We start from the raw sequence: 15,316 nt of genomic DNA, 5'->3' as shown, positions 1-15,316 counted from the left end.
GACCAGAATGCCCGAGCACCCCATCAGCATGCCACGGCCAACCTGGCTTAAGGAGCTACACGGAAACCCCAAGTCGGCATGCCGGGACAAGAACAAGACTCGCCGAAATCAGGTTGGCAGGCTCACCAAGGGATTTCTCTTTTCACTATCACTGTTCACTGGTCGAGCCGCCGCTTTTCACTTTGCCCCCAGTGGCAGTGGGCCAGCCAGTATCAGAACCGCCAGAACGACACCCGGTGATGATACTATCTTGTAGGACAAGGTCGCTGGCAACGTGGTGGGCACATCGGTCAAATCGACAACCCCGGCGGACTCGACGAACATCACAACAGCTGGCTCACTAAGCGACCGCACTCCAATCCAACTGACGGTTGTAAACAGTTGCGGGGAGCCAATATGGCCGGGCATTGTAACTCAGAACGGCATTGGGCCTGAAACCGGTGGTTATAAGTTGACGCCAGGTAGTAGCAAGATGATGTTCGTCAGCGCAGATTGGGCAGGGCGCATCTAGGGGAGGACAAACTGCTCGTTCAACAGTGATGGCAGCGGGCCGAGCACCTTCAATGGTGTGAACGGGCATGGAGCCGCCTGCTTGACTGGCGACTGTCTCGGGAAACTGAATTGCCAATTTGCGGTAAGTCTCTCTTGCAGTAAACAAACCCTTTAGTTGAGGCTGACCCATCCCCCTAGGGCCAAGTTCCCACCACTCTTGCCGAATTCACACTGCAAGGTGGCGACTTCAACGACCAAACCTTCTACGACATCTCCCTAGTCGACGGCTACAACCTCCCCCTCGCCATCATCTACCACCCGGCCCCAAACACAACCTGGATCCCGCCCAACCTCACCAATTGCGCCTGCATCGCCACGGCGGGTTATCTCTCCCCCTCATCCTCGACATCCCTACACCCCTCTCCGGACCTTTCCGCCCTCAATACCAACACCACCTACCCGATGCCGTACGAATCCGTGGAGACAAACAGCACAATCCAAAGCTGGTGCCCATCCCAACTTCAGCAATACCCCCCTCACAACAAACCAGGATCGGGGCCAGGCCAAGGAGCAGACGGACCCGACACCCTCCCTAACCCAGCCGACGGCGCCGGCAACAGCAGCAGTTGGGCACCGCGGCCCTCCTTCCAACCCTGCCTCTCCCCCTGCAGCGCGACGCACGAAGCCGCCGACTGCTGCACGGGGCCCTACAACGATCCCGGCGTGTGCGTGCCGAGCACGTATGCGCGGCGCGCCAAGCGTGTGTGCCCGGACGCCTACAGCTTCGCGTACGACGACCGCGCAAGCACCTTTGTCGTGCCCGCTGGAGGCGGCTGGGAGGTCCGTTTCTGTCCCCGCGGCAGGAGCACGGATATCCTGGGGGCGTTTGGCGAGCAGGTGAGGTCTGTTGGGGCGGGGGCTGGGTTGGATGCCGAGGGGTGGGGGAGGGTGAGGGATTGGGGGTATGTGGAGAAGAGGTGGAGGGGTGGTGGAGGGTTGACTAGGGGGAAGGTGAGCTTGGGGGTGGTGGTTGTTGGGTTGGTTGTGGCGGCGGTAGGTGGTTCGGTGTTCTGAGACGTAAATACCTTGCGTAAGTATCGGGCATTGAGATACCTTGTTCCGACAGAGGGTGTTGACTGGGGATGGGATCTCCTATGCATAGACCTAGATATCCTAGAAAAGAATCACTTGTTATCCACCCATGACACGCGTTTTGATCGACTGGGAAAGAAAGCTGTTGACCGCATGATTGCAAAATGGTGGAAGGAGATCATCACTCAGCTGTCTGTCTGTACCAAGCAAAGTCTATTCGCCTCTAACAACCGTAGAACGGGCACCCAGTGTCCCCCAGCGCTAAAATCATTGGGCATCACGCCTATCCAGCCAGCAGCCTCCCCAAATACACCCCACACCCCCTCACCCCCTCTTCGCCTTCCTCCGGCGCTCCCACTCCGCCCTCTCCTCATCATCACTCCCACTAAACTCGGCATCCTCATCCTCCTCCTCCTTCTCCTCTCGCCTCGACGACGACGACGCTGCCACCGCCACCTTCCCCCCCTTCACCTCATCCGCACTAACAAAATCCCCCGCATTCAGCGCCGCATACTCATGCTTGCGAATCACCTCCTTCAACCCCTCATTCCGCGGATCCACCAGCTGCAGCGGCGTCAGCCCCCCGCGGTTCTTGATCCGCGCGCTCGACCCGGCCTCCAGCATCATCTCCACCAGCGCGTTGCCAAACTCCCGCTGGCCCGCCGGCTCCCCGTTGATCCAGCGGACGGCGGTGTGCAGGGGCGTGTCGCCGTCGGACCGGTTGATGGGGTCGCATTCGAAGCCGGGTTGGTCGAGGAGGAGGTCGATGATCTCGTAGTTGCCTTGCGCGGCGGCTTCGTGGTAGAGGTGGTTGCCGAGGACGGTGGTGGTGCGGTTGAGGAGGGTGGCGATCGCGTCGTCGTTGTTGTGCAGGGGGGGGGTGGACAGGATTTCGGTCAGGAGGTCGGTGTTGTTGCGCCGGCAGGCTTCGATGAGCAGTTCGCGGGTTGAGGCGCCCTGGTGGGAGGGGGGGGAGGGTTAGTTTAGTGGGTTGGGGGGTGGGGGGATGGGAGGGGGGAGAGCGAACCTCGTGTTCTTCTTCCTTTGCCCGGTTGGCCATTGTGATGGTTTGGGGGGGTGTTTCGGTTTGGTGTTGTTGGTGGATTGGAGGGGCGCAAGGGAAGGGGACCAGAACCAAGCTGGAAGCTTGTCGTGTGGATGGGAAGTTGTGGGAAAGAGAAAGATGCGAGTTAAGTTTGGCCGTTTACTATTTGGGTGCCGGATCACAGCCACAACCGCGCGGCTACTTAGCTATCGGTCTAAGTCTTGGTCCGGCGTGTTTGGTGTCAGGGCGGCAACCTCTTAGGAGGTGGCAGTGAGAATGGTTGGGACCCCACCAACGCCCGGCTGATCGGGACCCACTCCATGGCGGGGCTTCGATCCTGTCCCTGTCTCACCTAACAGTGCACTATTGCATACTATGGAGCATGAGCCCCTGAGTCGGGAGATACTTAGCGAGGATATTCCAGCTAGTTATGAAATCCCCTTTTTTCTTGAATACTGAGTAAAACGTTGAGGGAATGCACAACACATTTGCATCAGTTGAGCGTAGTGGAAGATGCAAGGAGAAAGGGTTAGGGTTAATTAGAGTTCCTGGGCCCCCACCATCCCATCGTTTTCGACAGCCAGTCCCACTTTAAAGATTTACAAGGCATCTGTCTGTCATCTGAGCAGAAGGGTGACTGAATAGCCACGAGTCAATCCACCAACATCCCAGCTGCACGCCTTCGCTCTTTTCAGCACCATCAGCATTCAACCTACAATCGAGGACAGGAGCCCGTTCACAACAAACCCTGTAACAGACAGTGCAGAGTCTGCTTGGTGAATCATCTCATCGCGGGGCACCTCAATCTTCACTCAGCTTCTCCAGTGCCTTGCACATAGGCTACCCGAACATTTCGACTACCCACTCCTTCAACTTCAATCAAGATGCCCATCCTCTGTCCGCCCCCTCTCCCCCTCCCCACCCCCCCACCACCTCACTAACCCCCCATCCAGTCTGCCCCTACTGCGCCAACCTGCTCATCCTCTCCCGGATGGACACGGGCGGCAACCGGCTCGAGTGCCGCACCTGTCCCTACCAGCACGCCATCGAGATGCCCATCTACTCGCGCAAGAACTTCCCGCGCCAGGAGAAGGAGGACGTGTTCGGCGGGCCGGGCGCGTGGGACAACGCGCAGAAGGGCCGCGTGCAGTGTCCGACGGCGGATTGTAATGGGGACGAGGCGGCTTTCTTTCAGGTGCAGATTCGCAGTGCGGATGAGCCGATGACGACGTTTTATAAGGTTAGTTTCCCTTGTTGCCTTTTAGATGGTTGATCGGGGGCGGGACTGATGAGAGATGATAGTGTATGACGTGTGGGCATCGGTGGAGAGAAAACTGATGGGAAACGGTGCTGGTTGTCGGCGGATGGGATGGTGGAACGTCACAAAGGAGCATTGCGAGGCGTTATATGGGTTTGGGTAAATTTGTTTCTTCATTTAAGGGTATGCTCAACTATGTAGACAATGCATGTCAACGGCTTTGGAGCTGTGAGCCTTGGGCGGCCATGCTCTTTGTCGAGTCTCTGGCCGTCGATCTGTTCTCTTCCTTCCGTCTGCCCGTAAGGGCGAAGTGCTGTTGCAGGTTGTAGGCTGCTGCTCACCACCGTGGTCGCTGGTGCGTACTCTTGTGTGGTCTTTTCCCTCTTCTAGTCGAAGCGCAAAGCGGTTTGTAGGTAACGCGACACCGAAGTTGAATCAACTCGGTTGGCCCTAATTTGCCCATCTCTTGCCAACATCAGGCCACATCAGCCTTCGCGATGCCATTCCACTGCCGTCTTCATCCCTTCCATGATCAAGGCATGCGCGAGATCGGGGCTAATGATGTCGTGTCGGAACTTCTCCTGTTGCAGGAGCTCGAGCATCTTGAGGGTCGCGGTCGGAAATGTGAGGTACTTCAAGTACGGCGGGCGTGTCCAGTACTGCAGATAATTGAGGTACGCGACGAAGGAGGGGTTCACGAGAAACTTGCGGGACGCAAGATAGTTGAGATACTGCGGGTTCGCCAGAGCCTGGACAAACTATTGGTCCGTCAGCTTCCTGGGCGCTAGAAGTGAAGCGAAAACATAAAACACACCTCGAGCTCAAGTTCGAATCTCGAATGCCCACCATGCTTTGGCTCATCTGGGCCATTGTCGGGCACGGGCGGCGGATCCAAGGCCGCACTATCCACCGACATAGGCCCGGATTCCATTGTGAATGCGCGATCGTTTTGGATGAACGGAGTGCGGGTTGAACCCTGCCTGGTTTCCAAGTCGTGAAAGTCCCACGAAGCAAGGTGGGTTGTCGGTTTCTGTGGAGGAGCAGCTGGGGTTGCGAATGGGGGAATGGTAATGGGCGATGGATGGTGATGGATGGTGATGTTCAAGCTGTGTCAAGGCTGGACTAAGGCGCTCGTGGTGCTTCCTGGTGGGGTCAGGTTACAGCGCCGAGTTACAGTGGGTCAGTGGAACCAATCACCCCACATGGCCTGCAGGAACGCCACGCCCAGAACGGAACTTAAACATGTGAACAGCTGGAGGACAACATCCCAATTCTATCTTGGTGCTCAACAACGACCAAGGGACTCATCATCCACACTCCTTTAGCCTTTTGAATTATTTGTGCCTAGGCATATCTATACGTCGGATTTGTCTAAGAAGCAATTCGGCCTCTTTATTAGCCATCGCCGTTGGGGTTCACACATCCTCAACGGGGTCAATTTGGCTACCGAGCAAGGCGCTTAAGATAACTGAAGATGTCTTCGGAGGACGGCCTCCCAAATGTGGCCGACATACCTCCGCTATCACCGCCCGTGTTCGCTTTTGCGAGGCTTCTAGAACCCCAGTACCTTCTCGTCATCTTCAGCGCACTTGGCATCATATGGCTTGGCGCCCATGGCTCGCTTCGTCGACCGCCCTCAGCGGCGCCGCCAGAACCGAAGAAGGGAGAGAAGAAGCGGGAGGAGGAAAAATTCGTGGAAGGGCTCGTTGCCTCGGACGTCATCCGGTTCCCCCTCATGCTCGCCGCCGTCCTGATTGGGCTCTACTACCTGATCCACTGGCTGCAGGACCCGGCCATCCTGAACAAGATCCTCCGGTATTACATGTCCATCATGTCGATCGCCGGTTTGAGCACTCTTGTTGGCGATGCGTTGGACAATTTGACAAGTCTTGTTTTTCCAACTGCGTGGGCGGATGGCAGGGGGCAGGTTCACTATATCGACTCTGACCGGTGCTGTCAATACGTGATCGACAAGGACACCGGCAACCAGGTTGTCGTCAAGGAGAAGACAACCCCATTGCCTGGTCGTTTTTCCCATCTTAGACTATCACGGCGCGCGAGGGAGTTTCTCTGGGAGCTGCGTTTCTTATTCACCGAGGACTGGACGGTTCGACTTGTTATCTACAGCAGGCTCCTCATCAAGATGGAACTCCGGCTCAACGATATGTTCCGCTTCTCCATTGCCGGGGCAGTTGCTCTAGCGTACCATTGGCTTGGATGGGATGCGCTTTCTAACCTGCTCAGCTTAGCCATGTGCTACTTCTCCTTCTTGATGATCTCCCCCACGTCCTTCACCATTGGTAGCATGGTCTTGGCCAGCCTCTTCGTCTATGACGTTGTCATGGTCTTCTACACGTACGCCCCCTCCCCATCCACAGTCTACTCACGCTAACCCCCCTGTTCCAGCCCCTTCATGATTGCAGTCGCTAAGAGCATCGACGCTCCTATCAAACTGGTTTTTACCAGCGCAAAAGGCGCCAGCATGCTCGGACTCGGCGACATTGTAGTTCCAGGCATGCTGATGGCGCTGGCGCTGCGCTTCGACCTGTACCAGCATTACCAGCGGAAGACCACGCTGGAGCCGGTACAATTATCAACCGAGACCACCGCAACGACAACCACCACCACGCAGCACCGGCGCGTGAAAGCCCCCTACGTCGACACCCGCGGCCAGTGGGGCAACCGGTTCTGGACGACGCCGCTCGGCCGCTTCTCTCCCGTGCGCGAGGCCACCGACGCCATCTCGGCCACCGCCTTCCCCAAGCCCTATTTCTACGCCTCCCTCGCCGGCTACGCCGCTGGCATGCTCGTCACCCTGATCATCATGCTCGTCTTCAACCATGGCCAGCCGGCGCTGCTGTACCTGGTGCCGGGCGTGACGGGGTCGCTGTGGCTGACGGGGTTGGTAAGGGGGGAGATTAAGGATATGTGGGGGTACACGGAGGACGGAAGTCTGGATACCGAGGATGTGGTCGTGGAGGTGGATGGGGCGGGGAAGGTGGTGAAGGAGAGCGCGGGGAAGAGGAGGGATGGGGGTGGTGAGGAAGGGGATAAAGTGGAGGGCGGAGACAAGAAAAAGGAGGAGGCGGAGAGGCAAGCAAAGGTCGAGGCGGAGTTTGAAATGGGCCCTCTCAATCTCACGCCTGGACACCATGAGCTGTTTTTGCTTTCGGTAACCGCACCGCGGGCGATCGTGACGGTGGCTTAGGGGGCTGGCCGTACCGGTACTATGTTACACGTATACCGGATGCTCCGCTGGCTTAGGTGAACTTGTCTCGGTGGTTGTCCCATAGAATTGGGATAGAACAAAAAGAGCGAGTTGCATTCTAATAGACAGGAAAGTAAAATAGATGAGGTTTTCCTTCTAGTAGCTGAAGTGGTGACGCAAATCCGGTCTCTGGGGGGAACCCAACCGTTTTAAGGACTTAAGGCAAGACACCCTTGGAGTACATACAACTCCTTTCCGCTGCAAAACAATGACCAAAAGTCGGACAGTGGTATGTGTTCACTGGCCAAGCAAGGAGATTGTAAATGGAAGGTACGCTAGACGCTTTATCGAACCATACGGAAAGCAATTGCATTCCGGGGAAACGGCATTGGGCTTTGAGAGTCATAGTGACCTCCCACAAAAGTTGAGGGAGGATAAAAAAAGAAGAGGCAATAAAGAGGTCAAAATCTCGAGTTTAGAAAGAGGAGAGGGTTTTGCACACCAGGTTGCACTGCATGAAGCATCTCCTGCACGAACAACTAGGCGACTCCGACCAGCCGCAGTTCGGGCTGACTCCATCGAACTCCGACTTTCACAAACGCTCTCACCCTTAACCTCAAACCATCTGATGAGGATGCCGCCAAAGCCCACAACACCGGACATATCTCGCCATCAGTTGACATTTTTGGATAAGCGGAAATAAAACCGAATCTCAAAACATAGATTCGCAGATAAGGGCCGATTGCCAAGATGTCTCGCGCAGAGCCCGTCATCGCGCAATGGATCCTCGACACCCGATCCTGGTATCCCGAGGTGACCCAAACAAAGCAACTTGAAACCCACGTGAGTGCATACATATTCAACCCCCTAACCCATCACCATTTAGCAACCTCCCCCAACCCACCACAGAACTAACTAACTAACCACCCCCCACCAGGCCGCGCGCGCCTTCGCCCTCCTCCCGCCCACCTCCCGCGCGCCCATCCTCCGCTACCACCACGCGCGCGACGCCAAGATGGCGCTGGCCTCCGCCCTGCTCAAGCACTACGCAGTGGCACGGCTGATGTCAACGGCAACAGCAACGGCGGCGGGCACGGGCACGGCGGCAGCAACGGCAACGGCGACGGGTAAGGAAAAGGCAGCAGCCTGGTTAGCGACGCTGGCGACGCCCTTCACGCGCGACGCGCGTACCAAGCCCGTCTGGATCGACCCGGCCACGGGCGCGCAGCCGGTCGCGTTCAATGTGTCGCATCAGGCGGGGGTGGTGGCGATTGTGGCGGTGGCGGGGTACCGAGGGGTGGGTGATGGGAGTGCTGTGGATGGGGCGGAGGTTGAGGTGGGGGTGGATGTGGTGTGCACGTCGGAGCGGCGGGCGCGCGACCATGCCATGCTGGCCGGGGAGGGGTGGCCGGCGTTTGTGGACATGCATGCCGATGTGTTTGCGCCGGGCGAGGTGGCTTACCTGAAGCACCGCGTGCTGGAGGCCGTGCCGGGGCTGGCGGCGGCGGCGGCGGGGACGGTGGAACGGGTCAGTGATGCGAAGCTACGCGCCTTCTATACGCTGTGGGCGCTGCGCGAGGCCTATGTGAAGCTGACTGGTGAGGCGCTGCTGGCGGAGTGGCTGAAGGAGTTGGAGTTCCGTGGGTTTCGGCCGCCGGCGCCCACGGCTTGGTGGGATGTGCCGGGGAGGGAGGAGGATGGGGAGGTGGTGAGGGACATTGAGATTTGGTTCAAGAAGAGGCGGGTCGAGGACGTGAATATGTGTCTGAGGTCGATGGGGGAGGACTACATGATTGCTACGGCCGTGAGGACGCCGGGGAGGAAGGAGGATGGGCTGGGGTGGGAGCTGGGGCCGTACGAAGTGTTGTCGCTAGAGCAGGTTCTGGACTTTGCGGAGGGTAGTGGATGATATGGTTGTATGTGATGTTTGGCTCATACTTTGGGGAATGGGATGTCCCACATAATTTGCGACCACGATCTTTACCTCGCGCAACATTGTTACACCTCTGGGAGAAGGTAGACGTAGGAGACAAAACGAAAAGGCCCATGACCACATCTCTTTGCCTCGGTTAGACAGAGCGCTGCGAAGCAGGTGCGAACTCTGGGCATGCTGTCCCATGATCGAAAGCACCAATCGATCCCGCTAGGTTCCTCCGTGCTTCCCTTGCCCCTTTGGGAGTAAAAAGAGGGCATCGACTGGGTTGGCGAGGCCCAGAATTGAAACATTTTTTCCCCAGCTGAGCTCACAACAGCTAAGCCAGGACCACCCCTGAAGCAAAAGAATAAAAGAGCATCCCACCCTCAGCTCAATCGAGCAAAAGTATCATCCACATTCTCCTCCGGGAAGGCTCGAACTTCCAACCTCCTGATTAACAGTCAGACGCGCTAGCCAATTGCGCCACAGAGGATGAATGAATGGTTGAATGGTTAGTGTTTTGGGTAGGATCCCCCGTTCAAGAGGACAGAGTGTGGGATTTCGGCTGCTCGGATCTGCGGTTGCGGGTTATGGTGGGTCCCGGAGGTCGCTTGAAAGTTTTGCGGGAAGCGGGCCCGGAGCTCAGAGCTCAGCGACCTAGCTCGGGAAAGTTGTTGCGAGGGTTAGTGAGTTTGTAGATAAAATACTGCATATGGCAGGGATGAGCTGGTGAAAGCTTCGGAGCCTGGGCTTCACCGACATGTTGGGTAAAACGACGAGTCGTCACAGCTGTGACGGGATCGAGTTTGTCGGCGCACCAATAATGGCATGACAACTGGAGGCTGGGACTGAGACATTGGCTAGCTCTGTCTCTTTCTCGTGGGGGAGGGGCAACAGTCTAGCTATTGTATTTCATCGCCGGGAGAGTCGGCGATGGCCTCACCCCCATGGGCCCGACATCGCGAGAGTAAAAATGGGGATTGGGAAATTCAACTTTTGCGCAGCCCATCGGACCAACCGGCACAAAACTAACGCAGAAGAAGCTGACCGCCGTCGGGAATGACGTCGCTTTTGACAGAGCCTCGTTTGGGTCTTCTGGGTCGCGGTCTTTGGAGATTCGGTTGTCGGATGGGGCTTCAACCTTTGTCTTCAGGTTATTGGCTGTTTCACTACTGCCAAGATGTGGCTGCAAGGACTTGCGTCATCCAAGGGTCTTTTTCGCTGGGAACTACAGACCGACCCACCACAGCTTTGTCCCACTAGCAAGACACTACCACTAATCACGCCTCTTGCAACTCAGGGTAAGCTTGATCAGATGTGATGGATGTCTTGACTACTGATCAATGGTGGATGAGTTGGGCATCGCCTGCCGACGTAACCATGGTTGGCCGTCTCTTTATCCACTCGGCCCCGGGCTTGATCGCATCTGTAAACTTTTCTTTCTCGCCTCGACATCCTCACCCAACTCTTCTACTCCCATCTTTCTATCGGTCGTGCCTTCCAAGTCGGTACCACACATTGATTTCTGCCCTATCACCTCCCGGTACTCGTTCAGGCTCGCACAACACCATCACACTGCTTCCCTCAAGTCAATATCAGTCTTCGAGTAAGACCGGCGTGCCACTGTCTTAAGAGTGCGAAGGCAGCCAGGAGAACCAGTCGCCGGTATTTATTACCCCAGTTTTGCTGGTAATTCCACCGGTTTGCACCTCGTCTCTGCGACACCCTCCGTTTACGTAGTCTTCGCATTGCGCAAACGCAAGCTGAAGGGGCCGGGACACGCAACTTGACCTTCTATCGGTCCCACCGCCACAAGCCAGCAAACTAAGATGTCACGAAGTAAGATTTACTCTTTGATTCCGCCAAGTAGCCGTTTTTAACCCCAACTACAGCAACGAGTCTAGCCCCAGTGGCCCTCACACTCGTCGCCGGATCGCTCGTCCTCCTCTGGTTCGTCATCCTCTCAGGTGTCACACACACCTCGCCGCTCCGCCAGACCTATTTCCTCCGCGCCGACACATCCGGCATCGAAGGCGCGCGCTCCATCTCACAATGGACCTTTTTCAAGGTCTGCGGCGACGGCAACACCGACTGCGGCCCCTCGCGCCCGGGCCTCCCCCTGGGCGACGCCTGGGCTAGCAACACCCGCAACGCTCCGTCTGAGCTGATCGGCAGCCACGGAAACGATACTACCAGCTACTTCTACTGGTACATGTGGCGCTTCGGATGGGTCTTCTTCCTGATCGCCCTGTTCTTCGAGGTGCTGGCCTTTTTCTCCGGCTTCCTCGCTCTGTGCAGCAGGCTAGGTTCGGTGTTTACAGGGCTGCTCTCGCTCGTCGCCCTATTCTTCCTGACTCTCGCCGTCTCCTTGATGACGTACGTCCCCCTAACGTCCCCCCTACCCCTTATAGCCATTCATCTCAAACATCTAAACTAACGCACCACCCAACCACAGCGCCACCTTCGTCAAGATGCGCGACGTCTTCATCCGCGAGGGCCGCGACGCCTCGCTCGGCAGGTACGCATTCGGCTTCAGCTGGGGCGCGTGGGCCCTGCTACTCATCAGCACCATTCTCTTCTGCCTCGCCCGCAACAAGCGCAAGGACACCACCGCCACCGTCGCGCCGGCTCCCGGGGCCGCCGGCCGTTCGCGCCGCGTCTGGCCCTGGCAGAAGCGCACCGACGGGCGCCGCGTGAAGGAGGACTACGCCTGAGTGAGACCGCAGCTTGACGGCCAGTGGTAGGAGAAGTGGGGTAGGTAGGACGGTGGATGGGATATGATGTGAGATGTGAAATGACGGAGCGGTAGTGACGGTCAGATTGCAACCAACTCGCGCGCAAGATACCCTCGCTATTTATGATTGATACCAGCGGCATTCTAGTTTGCTATACTTGCATGGAGGAATTGGGATTCCTCATAATCTTATTAGCCACATTGCGAAGGGCGTATTCAGGGGAAGGGGGGACATTCGCTAGCAACCTTCCATATATTTAATTAATACCAATCTCTCTCGTGTCACTGAGCAGCCAAAATGGACCATTATATCCCGGCTTTTCCGTCTGAGCGGCATTATCTTCCTCGAGGGCGAGCGTGTACACGAACGCACTCCTCTTTCTCTACCAATGCGATCCTCTGAATTTAGGTAGTTTCCCGACGAACAACAGAGCCCCCCACGACACCAACCTCATCGCCACGTAACATGATGCAAGGACCAACGAAACGAAACAGAGACAAACAAGCGGCCAAAGGAACAAGCAAAGAAACACATTTCACATGCCCGCCCCGGGGAGGTAATCCATTATGAGAAAGGCCAAACCAAGAAATATATCACACACGACACTCAAGAAAGGAAGAAGATGGTATGTTTGCTCAGGCCAAACGGCCCAAGCAAGGCGCTTATCCGCCAGGAATAATCGCCCTGGGCCCAGCAAGGCCCCGTGCCTCCGCGGGACACAACCGAAAGAGAAACAGAACCCCTGACCCCCGCGAGCCCCCCTTTGCCCATCCCTTTAGTAAGTAAACATACTAATGGAACCACCACCCAAACCCGGCCAACCCCAACCACCCACCAACATACCCCGAATTCAAACCCCCCGATAACACAGAGAGAGAGAGAAAGAGTTAGAGAGATAGATAGAAAACCAGCCCCCTCCTCCACATCAAGCCCCAGCCAACGGACTCCCCACCGGACTAATGGTATCAAGCGGCGCGGCGTGCAACGCCGGCTTCAGCCCCCCATCCCTCAACAAGCCCTTCCGTTTCCGCTCCAGGACATCGCGCACCCACTGCGCGACCTCATAATCGCCCTCGGCGACCTGGCCCGAGGGGTGGTTGAGGGAGAGCTCGCCGGCAGCGTCGGCGAGGGCGTCGTCGGCGGCGGCGGCCTCGGCCTCGGCGTCCTCGGCGATGGTCTCGGGCTTGCCGAGGGTCTTGATCCAGGGGTGGGCGAGCAGCATGGGGTAGGTGTGGCGTTTGTGTGGGTTTTTGTTGAGGCAGCTTTGCACGAAGTCTTGCGCGAGGGCCGAGTAGCCTTCGGTGGGTAGGCCGGGCGGGTCGCCTTCGACGATGGCCTGGGGAGTGGGTTAGTTTTGGGGTTTTGTGGTGGGAGGGGATGGGGTGCTTACGCTGAGCTGGCTGAAGATGGTGCTCGATACCTCGGGTGGGTAGGGGTATTTCCCCATGGCGCATTCGATGATGGTTAGCCCGAGACTCCAGATGTCGCTTTGTACGTTGTACGTCCCGGCTGCGGAACCTGCGGCACCTGGGGTCATGGCGCCGCCGCTGATGCGCTCCGGCGCCATGTAGCTCTGGCAGCCGATGTTGGTCTTGGCGATGCTGGCCACCAGGTTACCCGACACGCCAAAATCGCAGATTTTGACCTGCCCGTTGCTGTTGACCAGGATGTTGGTGGGTTTCACGTCGCGGTGGATGATGTTGTGGTCGTCCTTGAGCGTCTTAAGACCAACGATTGTGGCAAACGTGATCTTGCGCAGTACGTTTTCGGGGATGCCGCCCACGTACAACTTGTCGATACTCCCGCCGTCCATATACTCGATGCACATGTAGACTGCGCCTTCTTGGTAGAAGGCGCCGTAGAAGTCGATGATGTAGGGTGAAACGCACTCGTGCAGGATCACGAGCTCTTTAAGGATAGTGGTGAACTTGGCCTGGTCGAGCTCGAGTCGGATCTCCTTCATGGCCATGACCACCCCTGACGTCGTGGGCCCGGTGTTCCCGCTGGGCGATACATCCGGCGACTCCTCCGGCTCGCTCGACGATTGCAATGAAACCGACGACTTGAACTTGCTCAACCCCTGGCCAAACCGCGGTGCTTTCGGCCTGGCATGCCTGACCTTGTAGACGGTTCCGTAGTTGCCCTTGCCGAGCTCGTCCATGACATCGATCTCGTCGAGCGAGATGGAGAAAGTTTGGCCATTGGCAAAGTTAACCCCTGTCCGCGTGATCGTTGCCGCGCCATCGAACGTGATCCAGCCCTTATCCGCGTCGATATAGTTTTTGAAATCGCTCAACTTGGAACCTCGCCCCTCCCCGTTCACTGACGGTTGATTCCCCGCGTCGTCGCCGAGATCCCCCAGTTTCGGCGTCGGGCTCGGCGATGCACCTCCAGATCCTGGTAAGTTCCCCAGCTTCATCGCCCTCCTTTCGCTTAGGCTTGGGGGTTTCCTCGCACTTGGTACTGCGGGTGCCGACTTCGGAAACCCCGGAGGCAAGGGCCGGGACATGCTTGGCGGCAGCTTGAGGTTGGGAGGCATGCCACCCGGCTGCCCGCCACCGCCTCCGGGCCCTGCCATGTTCATGTTCATGTTCATGTTTATGTTCATGTTCGCCGCCGAGCTGGCTGCCCTGGCGGCCATGTTCATGCGCTGCTCTTGGAGGGCTCGTGCTTTTTGCATAATATCGGATGGCAGACTAGTTGCGCTCGGCGCGGGTCTCCTCGCCGTATTCAATAGCCCGGTGACGCTCGAAGTAGGGTTCATGTGGGTGAGGTTTTGCGGATCGGAAACCGTCCGTAGGGAAGGTACCCGGCGAGGCGGCTCGCTCGGGGAGAAACTCGGTTGGACATCGGAGCTCGAACTTGGGGGGTCGAGGGGTGTGCTTGCCTCGGAATCGTCGTCGGCAAATCCTGGTGAAGCTGGATTGCTCGGCCCATACTCGTCCGCCGGCGTGACGGGTTCGGACGTGCCACCGTAGTCGGCCATTGTGCTGGTGCCGGGAGCAAGGTGGGGTTTGGTGGGGTTGAGTAGGGAGGTCCGGTCTACCTGATGCCCAACATGTGTCGCGGAGGATGTCTTCGGGGTTATAGCTGGCCTGGCTTAGTTCATGGGCTTTGGGGTTTGCGGGCTTGTTGGCTTGTTCAACAAAATAAAATAAAAGATCAAGCCTGCCTATGCAAGGCGCTGAGGTCCAAGAGGTGTGGGTACCGGCAACAGGTCGAGCAGTTCTTGTTCGTTTTCCAAGGCAGCGTGAGACAAGAACCTTGTTGATCACAACGCTGGCTTTTCTAAACCGGTGGCAAGCCTCGTGGGGAAGGCGTCTCAAGAATTGGTCGAGTCTGCTGCGGGTAGGCGAGAGAAAATTCTATCGCATGGAAGTCTGCCCCCGAGGAAGGTAGTAGTCCGATAGGATTGGGCCGGAAGCGGGATCGAGACCTCAAAACGGCTTTCCCAGTCGGCCAGTGCGGGCAAACCGAGCTGACCCTTAGGGGTTTGATTGGCCACTACCGGGCCGGATGGAGCTCCTGGAGGCGGGCTTAGGCGGGCTCCCCAGAGCCGCGACAACAAGCA

At 57.5% G+C, this 15,316-nt stretch overlaps 8 protein-coding genes and 1 non-coding gene across 9 annotated transcripts; 5 read left to right on the top strand and 4 right to left on the bottom strand.

Moving 5' to 3' along the window:
• Positions 1-7: 7 nt before the first annotated feature.
• On the top strand, positions 8-1,654 carry F5144DRAFT_604453 (thaumatin family-domain-containing protein; the record flags this gene model as incomplete). Its single annotated transcript, XM_066791345.1, has 5 exons — positions 8-112; positions 257-477; positions 538-634; positions 691-1,545; positions 1,619-1,654. The coding sequence occupies 5 exons, from the start codon at positions 8-10 to the stop codon at positions 1,652-1,654; spliced, it is 1,314 nt and encodes a 437-aa protein (XP_066641655.1).
• A 254-nt stretch (positions 1,655-1,908) lies between these two features.
• Positions 1,909-2,933, bottom strand: F5144DRAFT_613963 (uncharacterized protein; the record flags this gene model as incomplete). The annotated part of the gene is made up of 2 exons (XM_066791761.1): positions 2,612-2,933; positions 1,909-2,541 (listed from the first exon to the last, which is right to left on the bottom strand). The coding sequence occupies exons 1-2, from the start codon at positions 2,642-2,644 to the stop codon at positions 1,909-1,911; spliced, it is 666 nt and encodes a 221-aa protein (XP_066641654.1). The 5' UTR covers positions 2,645-2,933.
• A 164-nt stretch (positions 2,934-3,097) lies between these two features.
• Positions 3,098-4,043, top strand: F5144DRAFT_578402 (uncharacterized protein). The gene is made up of 3 exons (XM_066789264.1): positions 3,098-3,526; positions 3,583-3,869; positions 3,932-4,043. The coding sequence occupies exons 1-3, from the start codon at positions 3,514-3,516 to the stop codon at positions 3,965-3,967; spliced, it is 336 nt and encodes a 111-aa protein (XP_066641653.1). The 5' UTR covers positions 3,098-3,513; the 3' UTR covers positions 3,968-4,043.
• On the bottom strand, positions 4,044-4,987 carry F5144DRAFT_515448 (SOH1-domain-containing protein). Its single transcript, XM_066786609.1, has 2 exons — positions 4,702-4,987; positions 4,044-4,645 (listed from the first exon to the last, which is right to left on the bottom strand). Exons 1-2 carry the CDS (start codon positions 4,816-4,818, stop codon positions 4,373-4,375), a joined length of 390 nt encoding a protein of 129 aa, XP_066641652.1. The 5' UTR covers positions 4,819-4,987; the 3' UTR covers positions 4,044-4,372.
• A 149-nt stretch (positions 4,988-5,136) lies between these two features.
• F5144DRAFT_536547 (signal peptide peptidase-domain-containing protein) lies at positions 5,137-7,245 on the top strand. The gene is made up of 2 exons (XM_066787061.1): positions 5,137-6,242; positions 6,294-7,245. Exons 1-2 carry the CDS (start codon positions 5,362-5,364, stop codon positions 7,093-7,095), a joined length of 1,683 nt encoding a protein of 560 aa, XP_066641651.1. The 5' UTR covers positions 5,137-5,361; the 3' UTR covers positions 7,096-7,245.
• Positions 7,246-7,673: 428 nt separating this feature from the next.
• Positions 7,674-9,049, top strand: F5144DRAFT_300970 (uncharacterized protein). Its single transcript, XM_066783890.1, has 2 exons — positions 7,674-7,938; positions 8,033-9,049. The coding sequence occupies exons 1-2, from the start codon at positions 7,846-7,848 to the stop codon at positions 9,002-9,004; spliced, it is 1,065 nt and encodes a 354-aa protein (XP_066641650.1). The 5' UTR covers positions 7,674-7,845; the 3' UTR covers positions 9,005-9,049.
• A 380-nt stretch (positions 9,050-9,429) lies between these two features.
• Positions 9,430-9,503, bottom strand: F5144DRAFT_t129. The gene has a single exon. It is a non-coding gene; the product is annotated as a tRNA-Asn (tRNA).
• Positions 9,504-10,839: 1,336 nt separating this feature from the next.
• Positions 10,840-11,724, top strand: F5144DRAFT_549589 (SUR7/PalI family-domain-containing protein; the record flags this gene model as incomplete). The annotated part of the gene is made up of 3 exons (XM_066787591.1): positions 10,840-10,849; positions 10,903-11,386; positions 11,466-11,724. 3 exons carry the CDS (start codon positions 10,840-10,842, stop codon positions 11,722-11,724), a joined length of 753 nt encoding a protein of 250 aa, XP_066641649.1.
• Positions 11,725-12,580: 856 nt separating this feature from the next.
• On the bottom strand, positions 12,581-14,825 carry F5144DRAFT_300958 (kinase-like domain-containing protein). The gene is made up of 2 exons (XM_066783889.1): positions 13,136-14,825; positions 12,581-13,081 (listed from the first exon to the last, which is right to left on the bottom strand). The coding sequence occupies exons 1-2, from the start codon at positions 14,729-14,731 to the stop codon at positions 12,671-12,673; spliced, it is 2,007 nt and encodes a 668-aa protein (XP_066641648.1). The 5' UTR covers positions 14,732-14,825; the 3' UTR covers positions 12,581-12,670.
• Positions 14,826-15,316: the final 491 nt, after the last annotated feature.

This window comes from Chaetomium tenue, assembly GCF_020726465.1.
Source record: "Chaetomium tenue strain MPI-SDFR-AT-0079 chromosome Unknown F5144scaffold_5, whole genome shotgun sequence".
NCBI lineage: Eukaryota > Fungi > Ascomycota > Sordariomycetes > Sordariales > Chaetomiaceae > Chaetomium > Chaetomium tenue.
This window is presented reverse-complemented; position numbering and strand designations above follow the sequence as displayed.